Source organism: Seriola aureovittata, chromosome 5 (genome assembly GCF_021018895.1).
Source record: "Seriola aureovittata isolate HTS-2021-v1 ecotype China chromosome 5, ASM2101889v1, whole genome shotgun sequence".
NCBI lineage: Eukaryota > Metazoa > Chordata > Actinopteri > Carangiformes > Carangidae > Seriola > Seriola aureovittata.
This window is the reverse complement of record NC_079368.1, coordinates 13,265,580-13,275,124: the sequence shown is the minus strand read 5'-3', so window position 1 is coordinate 13,275,124 and position 9,545 is coordinate 13,265,580. Positions and strand designations below refer to the sequence as shown.

Here is a 9,545-nt window from a genome sequence, read left to right as displayed (position 1 = left end):
TAGCCATCCAAAAATAGTTGTTAAGTTAATTAAATGAGCTAAAGGAGCATTTTCCATTCCTCTAACCCACTGGTCAGAATGATACACTAACATCAGAGCTGAAAATCATTCTGTGTGTGTGAGGCATCTGCGGTGTGAGGCAGGGATCTGCCAATTGTAATGTTAAGATAACTGCCTTGACCAACTGAGCTGCATCAGTGAGACAATAAAATGACCTCCATCTCACCCCACTGATTTATATTAATACCCGCCCCCCAGACAGGAAGAGAACCCATAATCACAAGCATCAGAAGCATCCAAAGCTGGATTTACAAATGAATGTACCTATTATAGGATCAACATAATGTTATCCATCATGGATCAGAATTGGCTTATTCATCTTTGACAATACATCTGTTGCTGTGGATTTACTATCTCAGTGGCAGTGAAAGTTACACTGCAACACTGACATGGATGACACAACAATTACAGGATTTTATAGGCCTGGGTACGGAGAGTGTGTATTTAGCAGGTGAATATAGGACAAGAAGAGCCACAGCTTTCGACCATATCACACAGTTTTCATCAGCCGATGGAGTTTCCTCCGTTGTTAGACTTTGTTAGATTCAGATTCCGTTGTTGTTGTTGTTTGCTCAGAATAGTGTAATATAGTCTGAACAACTACAGTTCTGTAACACTGAGCAAACTTCAAACATCCTGTGACTTGAATTGAGATTGTTTTGTCCAAATCACTTTATCTCTCGCTCAAAATAAACAACAGGATAGATAAAAGACAGAAATGTAGAAATATAATTTCAAAACTGAATCTAGACAATTTCTACATCTGAGTTTTTCTCTGTACCATAGGAGGGAGGGAAGGTGCTCCTGTTACACTTCTCTTTGGCCTCCTTTGCCAAAGCTGTCAGTCAGCTACACATGGGAACAGCAGAGGAGCATTAAATGTGATCCGTGCTCTGTCATTTCTGCTCACTTCATAATGTAACGTTTTACAGCACAGGGGTGGACATGCTCCTGATGGGAACAAGACCTCTAATCTCGAGACGTTTCCTCAAAAAGCTTTTTGTGCATTCTATAGACAGGCAGTCAGGGAGACTCCAGATCACATTGCACTCCTTGTGAACATTTTTTTTTCTCGCTCTTTCAGTCCGGCCTTTTAAAAAAATAAACTTTCTGAGTGATTATATGCTACTCTTAATATTTCTCAGGCTCATGCAGCATAATGCTTGAAAATTCAGAGAGAGGAGAACGTGTTTGAAATGTATCCTGATGAGGCCTGGTACATATTTGATATTGAGTTCTATGATGCCACTGTGAGATATTTAACAGAATTTCTTCTCTGGAGTTTGGTATTCATGAAATACATTTTTAAGTGAAGTACCACTATGTATCGCAACACTGCTTCAAGCTGATGCCACTAATCTCTATCAATCAGTCAATAGAATAAAATGAAGAATAACAATCTCTCATTCGTAATACAAGCACCTAATCAAGTTCTAAGAGTTTTAATGAATTAGAAATGGAGCGCTGTTAAACCACTGCATCTTTTTTTTATCTTGGTGAAAGAAAAAAGCTTTTTTCACAGAAGGCCTTTTGTAAATGAATGTGTCTTAGCCTCCTTCCACCTCTGGTTTACACAGTGTAGTGACGCTTTAATCTGGAGACTCATTTCATCAGTTTTCAGTTTAATCAGTGGGTCACCAGAATAAATATGACTTGCCTTTTGATTGTGGTAATAGAATTATGCTCTTTGCATGAGAAAAGATAAAAGAAGTGAAATTGGAAAGGGAATATAAAGGTCAAAGAACAGAGAGAAATGCAAACAGCTACACAAATGTTGAAATTAAGGTGGGAAATGGTGCGGCTGTTTTATTATACACAGAGCGTCGTGGATAAAAAACAACAACTTTGTGAAACCAGACGAAGATTGCATGAATTGCATTGTTGTCAACACATAGACTGGGAGTAGAAGAGTGGGAGGTGAGAAAGCAAGTGAAAAGACATTTTGATGTGTTGATTATAACAATGAAGAGCTGGAGCAGATCACAGAGAAATGTCTTAGAAAAGGTCCTAAACATGTGTGCGACAGCAGATAGCAAAATATATTCCTGATTTTACAAATAATATTTTGCAATGTATTATTAGCGTACCGTGAATTTAAAGTGCATTATTCTGTGCTGTAGCAAACATCTTCATATCATCCTGTCACTTTCCTTTGTTCTTCAGGCTCTAGCGAATGTAATGAAACCTTTGCTCTTTGATAACAGTAATAAATTCAAACGGCTTTGAATACAATATCTCTTATCAGCTCTGTCCAGCCAGTTGCACTAATTACAGTCAAATCGAACAAACTCAAACAATGATATTATGTTTTTATAATTGACATCATTGCAGTTATAGGAAATTACCCCTACCTTACTGAAATGGTGCTGCAAACTGAGATAAAAAGTTCCAAAAAATGTTTAAAAGACTCATGGAACTTATTCAATCAGACAAAATTAGCAGATCACAGTGTGTGACCGAAAATCTATGTGGAATTTCCTTGTGTGCTGCATTTGTTTTGACACAAGATGCAGGAAGCTTCTATTTAAAGAGGAAAGACTCCCTTCACCAAAAAGTGGTCACTCTCGCTTTGGATGTACAATCATTATATGGATGAAGCTTTAATGGAAAGGACAACCAAACTGAACTGATTGTTTTCTAATCAGCTTTTAATTGCCAAGTAGCTTCAATCACCTGAGTTACGAGGAAATTACATCCCGCTGCACTGACACTTTGGTAACAGAATCATTACTGGACATTTCATCTACCACTGCTGTGTGTCGGCCCCGTGACTCACTCTGATCCCCTCCCACAACTGTGAGAACTCACTTGGGAGACACAGACACTGGCAATGGCAGGACAAAGAAAATCAATGAATGCGACTTCATGTGGTAAAACCATGTTGACACTGAGCCAAGCTTGATGGAGTAGAGGGCCAAACACTGCAACAAGATCTTTATCTGATGAATTAAAACCCAAAGCGACAGTGTATTGATACTTATTTGTTTCCAGAATAGTTTTTTTTTTAATTATTTATCTTTCAAATTTAGTTAAATAATTTCCAGAAAAGTTATGTTTAGCTGAATCAGCAATGAACATGTTGCGACCTGTTATGTACTGTAACTATAGGGATGTTACATACTGTCACTAAGGGATCAACTACCATAATCATACTTGGAAACTTGAAATGTCATCACTTCCAGGTTAAAGTGTCAATTTTAAAAATACAGGTTACATTTAATGGGCTGTTGATACATACTGTTTCAAGGCATGTTTCACACCAAAGGAATTAAGTCAAGAAAAAACAAAACAACCATGTCATTTTCACAGATATGTTTTTATTTGTCAAACTGAAAGAGCTTTTATTTTGAAGCAACATCTTTTTTTGACTGTACACAGCTTCTCACTCTCCTCTGCAGGCTCAAACCTAACCAGCATTATAATAGGTGCGTTTTTCTAGATAGTGATTGACACTCAGACTGAGGAGGTAAGAAATAATAGGTGAACAGCTGACGCAGAGATACAAAGACAGGATGAGTTTCCACTTTGCGCCCCCTTTTTAACCCATGAGATGAAGTTTTACAATGCACAAGACAATCAATGGTGAGTACAAAGTAAAGGCTATTACATCTTTTATGATATGCAAGAACATAATGTGCCGGTGGACATCTTTGTTATACTGTACTGCTCAAACTCATACATCATGCAAACGTCCTCAAAGCTTTGTAGCCGGCCTGCTCTGTGATAAGAGCTCACAGGAAATGAACTACGCAGATCCGTCAGAGCAGATTCTGGCTAAGATATAGCTATTTGGAAAGAAGCAACTGAAGAATCAAAATGGAAAATGTTCAAGACAAATAATCGGTGAGACATGATCTATTTATGCTTATTCTGTGTCCATGAACCGAAAGAATGACAGTCACTGATTTACACCAATAACTATTTTCACATATTGATAATCTACAGTAAAGTCTTTGACTGAGTTTGGCAATAACAAAAGTAAACCTTTCCAAGATATCCCTGTCTTTAGAAACATCAGGACCATTATATTCTACTGTATCATATACTGTATACCATAATATAATTTGCCAAACCAGAATACAGTTGGCTATACTCAGTTCCAGTTACCAGTCAAAACTTGTGTTTTGTTTTCAGACTTCATACGGTTACTTGTCAACTACAACAACAACCATGTTGATGGCATGACGGCTGAAAATGCCCTAGAACACAACAATACAAAGTAAGCTCCAAAATATTTGGACGGTGACACATTTCTTGATGTTTTCTTGCTGTGCTTTTCATCATTTTGGACGTAGGAGTAAGTCCATCAGTGTTTGATTCCAATGCATTTTTATTCATTACATATAAAGTGATGAAAATAAGAGTGCCACGGTTGTATTTCTAATGTAGTCAGGCAAGCAAATTTGAAAAGGTGCATTAAATTAAATTCGGAATTTCCTGTAAATGTCTTACTTTCTCTTTCAGGCTGTGCTGCAGTCTCAAAACAGAAACACGGTTTTCCTACAATATGAAATGATTGGTTAGTTAAGCGACTGAAAGCTGACAGGTCGCGAGTAAAGCATAAAAGTAGACATGGCTCCTTTCAGCTCTTATTGGAGCACTTGAGAGCTTTGGGGAAACTAGTCAAGAGTGGAAACCACAGGAGTAATCCAGGCCTATTTTTAAGCCGTGTAGAATGGGCTGTAAGTTTTGACACTGCTGCAGTACCTCGGGTACTTGTTTACTTCCATTTCTTTAACCAACCAAGCATCACTGTTCATTTACTGCGGGATGCAGCCAACAGCAGAAGCCATACACTGAAAACTGCATTAGCATAAGGTTTCAACGTGATTGGCATAACAGCATCTTTATCCCCCACAACCTTAATGTGTCTAAATATTTTCAGCACCCTGAATCCATCTGAACACGCAGCGAGCTGCTGTCATGTCATGTGAAAATACCCAGAAGTTCTTTAACATTTCATTACTGTATTATTTTAATCCAGATTAAATCCCTTGAAAGAAAGTCACAGTCCATATTTACTTTCAAGCTCTGTACTGTTACCACGGTTCATCGTCATTGTAGGTTCGAGATAATGACACGTATTAATATATTATTAATCTTCGACATTTGCTCTCTTTTGAAAATAAAGAAATTAATAAATTTATAATCTATCTGGGATAAAAAAAAATAAAAGACTGCTTTCAATATTTGAATTATGCATATATGGACATGATTTAAATAATTGCTCTCACTCATTTGACATTTTCTTTAAATAATACACAGAAATCTTTAAATAGGTGGCCAAAAATTATACATTTGTGGGTTACTATAAATGACATCTATCCTGAGCTTTTTAATTGATTCAACTTAGATCTCCAAGACAACACTAAGACATTAAACATACATTTGTATGCAACTGACAGCTGAGACAAATAAATCTAAATAAATACAAAAAAAAAGAACAAGCACAAACAGTAATTCCAAATATCTTAGAAAAAGTGTAGCGATAATCAAATAGAATCAAATAAAAAATGGAAACTCCTTATGAGAGCATTAGGATATTTTACTAGAGAGCCTATAAGCCTCAGTGTCAGTGCTGCAGAACCATTCTAAACTGCAGTGTTTTGTCTGTTGTCTCACATATCAGTCATCTCCAGCAAGCTTTTGCAGTGTGTGTTAATGTTTCAGAACTATTTAAAAATGCACATAAAAATAGGTCCCTAAATCAAAGCCATTTGCTCTCAGGGCTAGAGGTTTTAAATGATTTGTCATAGTATACATTTATAATTCACGCACCATGCAATTTCTTAGTCTTTTACATATAATACAAGAGCATTAATAGTGTTTTGATTGATGTAATAATGCCAGTGTCCATTAGGGTAAAAGCATGGCTTGAGGAAGTGTAGTAATCCAAGTAAAAATATATCCGATAATGTGATAACATGTGATCTCTACATTCTATTTTAGACAGTTTAGTTATGGTATGACATTGGTTAATCATGTCCGATGAAGCACGGCAGACAGATTTCACATCTTTGTTAAAAAGTGATACTGTACAATAGCTTCCATGGCAACAAGTTAAAACCACAGTGAGACCCCCTCTTCCGACTCCACCCCCCTAACCCCACCCCTCCCATATATATATATTACAGAAGTTCATTCCAAACAGGATGGTACATCTTGAAGAATAAAAAGACAAAGATCACGCTTTAAAGAGGAAAACTAAAAGACAAAAGTGGATCAGGGGCAGGTTTGAAATCATTGTACAAAAGAACAAACAGCAACCCACCACAACCAAACACTTATTCTTGAAAAATTCCATTGGAAATCAATTTCTTTTTACAGGTTGCACAGTTTATTTTTGATATACTGGGTGAGAGACTCCAGTATGCCAAGGGACAGGGGGCGATGGCAAGAAAGATGGAGGAAAGGACTTCACTCTTCCTCTGTGCATCCGAGTATTTCTACACGCAAAGTGATCCTGCCGTACCATGACCAAGGAAGGATCCGGATCAGCCGAGCGTAGATGGGCGGGTCTATCACGTTCTTTCTGTGTGTGTCGTTGTCAAAGTTCCCCTGGAATACCTGTGGAAACAGCAGAATGGAGGAATTATGATGATTATTTATAACTGATTGTTTATTTACACAACAAGAACAGAAGCTAGAGTCAAGGTTTTTTCTCTACAAAAACAAACCACCATGAAAAACCATTAATTACAAAACTTCATTTTAATGCTGCAGCAATATTCAGGGGCTTTTAAGACTGAAAGAATAGTTACCAAATGCTTTAGGAGGCAACATGTTGTGACTTCTTTTTACTGGGAGGCAGGTGCAGAACATTCCTGGTGCATTTCTTGCCTGATTTCTCCAGACTCCAGTTACCTTGAAGGCCTTATGCCTGAACAGGTAGTGAAGTGCAGCCAATCAGAGTTTCAATTCAAACACTGCCAATAACGGTACATTCTCAGAATTCTATTCTTGGTACTTTTCTTTTATGCACCTCACAAGTGAGCAAATCAGCAGTTTCCCCCTGCGGAAAATTGTGCGTTGTTAGAGCGGCACAGCTGGAATCCCACCTTCACAATTAGTGACAGACATCTACCGTTGTTTTCTCCTCCTCACCGAGCGCTGGTGCTATTAACATGCATCCTATGCTTGTTGGTTTTCTTCTTTCTTTCAATTTTGTCATAAATTTTCATGAATTTTTCACTTTGGCAATAAAAGAAAGGCTTTGGTGGATGCCAGAAATGTTGCTATGAATGAAAAGCCCTGTTTTTTTTCCAGCTTTGGCTCCATAAAAGTCATAACATATTGTGTTACAGACTAATGTGAGTTCCGGATCAATACACCTACACTGTTATCATGTAGCCACCAGCATATCCTTCATGGAAATATTGAAAATGTCATTGTATTTACTATATTCTACACATTGAAGTTGTTAAGAAAGAGATTTCAGTATGTACATCACTATTACATCAATTCAGTGAGATTTAAAAGCCATTAGAAAAGCCTTGAAACACCAGTTCAAGGATTAACAAGCTGCCAGATACAAACAAATATAACTGTCATACTGGGACGTGTGTTCTGCTGTTGATTATTAGAAGCTTTTTGTTGGTGTTTGCTTAATAGACAGCAGAATGAAGTATATTAGGAAGAAATGTATCTACAATGAGTGCTTCATTGAAGGATATGATCATTTAATTTAAACAGACATGATTATGCCTGTGTAATTGGGATGTAATGGGATTCACTGTTGTGTGAGATGGAAAATCACTGGGCTAAATCCAAGCAGGTGCTGGAAATAGGGAGGTTGGGGGGGGGGGGTCGACCATTTTGAGAGTGAAGCTTCAACTAATTCCCTTTCATCCAAGGTGCTGGTTTTAGATTTAGCCGGTCAACACATGATCTCGAAGGTTTCATCATAACAGGTACTACAGCGATGGCCATGCAGGGTTTTGGAGGACAATAGTTTCGACCTTGTGCGGTTGGACAAAATATTCACATACTATCCTAAAATAGAAGGTCAAAGAGGAGATTTGGTGATTTAAGTTTTACGTGCCCCAGCCTCTGTGTTTGTTAGTAAGCACATTGCCTACTGGAAGACACCATTCACATAAACCTCACGGCGGTAATTACAAAGAGGGTAATAGAAAGTGAGAAAAGGAATTGGTCATACAAACTGCGTTAATGCCTCATTCGCACACACTAGAGATACAAAAGGAAACCGAGTAGGGAAGTTGTGAAAGGTTCATCTTTATCGAAATTTTGTCCGCAACCTGGTGACAATCTGTTGTGCCCCCCCCATGAAAAAGAAGGAGTTATCTTGTATTCCACTTCATTGGATAAATAACCTATAAAAGCTGAATGAAAAATGTAATAAAAATATTTTTGACAAATTTGTCCACAGACAAACCAGAATATCTTTGTTTTTTAAGACTGGCAAATCCTGCTTTTACATGGCTAATGCAAATATAACCTTAATCTTAATCTTGTTTGCTCGACTAATATTCATCCAATCTTCTGCAGTTTAAGGGACATGCATCTGCTTACACTGCAGTTGAGAAAATCATAATATATATTTTCCTACATGAAGCAAGTGTGCAATCTCATCCACCATCATAATAAACCAGAAAAGCTCTTAAAAATATAAATAAAAATATGAGTACATGATGGTGAAAATTAAACAAAGGTTAAAGGAAAATCAATATACGTGAAATGTTGTCATTTATTTATTTCTTCTATGAAAACTAAAAACTAAACTTTTCAATTAACTTAAGACAAAACTTAAAGACAATTTGAAACTCAAACAAAGAAGCTATAGCTTTTACTTTTCTTTTTTTACGTGGTTGCGACTATAGAGAACAACACTCACATTTAGGCTGTAATTATTCACAAGTATATAATAGCTTTAGGCCACTTAAGCTTGATGTTGGTGCTTGTAACAACCTGAAATATTATAATTGGAAATCCCATTTCATTTTGAGCCTTATGTCACTTTCATCATTATAAAACTCTTAGAAAATGAATTCCACTAAAGCATATAATCATAAGTCTGAATAAGGATTCAATATTGTCCAGATTCTATAGAAGCTGGAGCATGAAAGACATGGTTTGAGCATGTAGTAGATACTGTTGTGAGCCATTTGGTTATCCAGTGTCAGCTGGACATATAAGATGTAATTGTCCCAGATCAATATGCAATAATGTGACAAGATATCAAACCTCCTCCTCCTAGCATGTGCGTGTGTTTCCATTGCTGTGACTTCTTCCATGTCACATGTGGTTCTCAGTGCTTTTGTGAGTTAATCTAACTGAGGACTGAAGCTGAAATCATGTGACAGGTGTACACTTTCATTACTGTCCTTATTTCATTCTTTTTCCTCATTTTCTTCCTGCAGCCCCCCCCCCCCCCCCCCCCCCCCGTCTTTCTCATCTATACTGTAGCATGGAGCTGTAGTCAGACAAGGTTTGCATCTGCAGACAAGCAAAGGATGCTACTCTCT

The 9,545-nt window shown here is 37.3% G+C and overlaps 1 protein-coding gene across 2 annotated transcripts in view; it reads right to left on the bottom strand.

Moving 5' to 3' along the window:
* Window positions 1–3,357: 3,357 nt before the first annotated feature.
* The window catches only part of LOC130169546 (EGF-like repeat and discoidin I-like domain-containing protein 3), a 108,832-nt gene continuing 102,644 nt past the window's right edge, over window positions 3,358–9,545 (bottom strand). For both annotated transcript variants that reach the window (XM_056376397.1, XM_056376398.1), the window contains exon 10: window positions 3,358–6,627. In XM_056376397.1, the coding sequence (XP_056232372.1) occupies window positions 6,478–6,627 (150 nt within the window). In that variant the 3' untranslated portion in view covers window positions 3,358–6,477. The remainder of the gene's footprint in view (window positions 6,628–9,545) is intronic.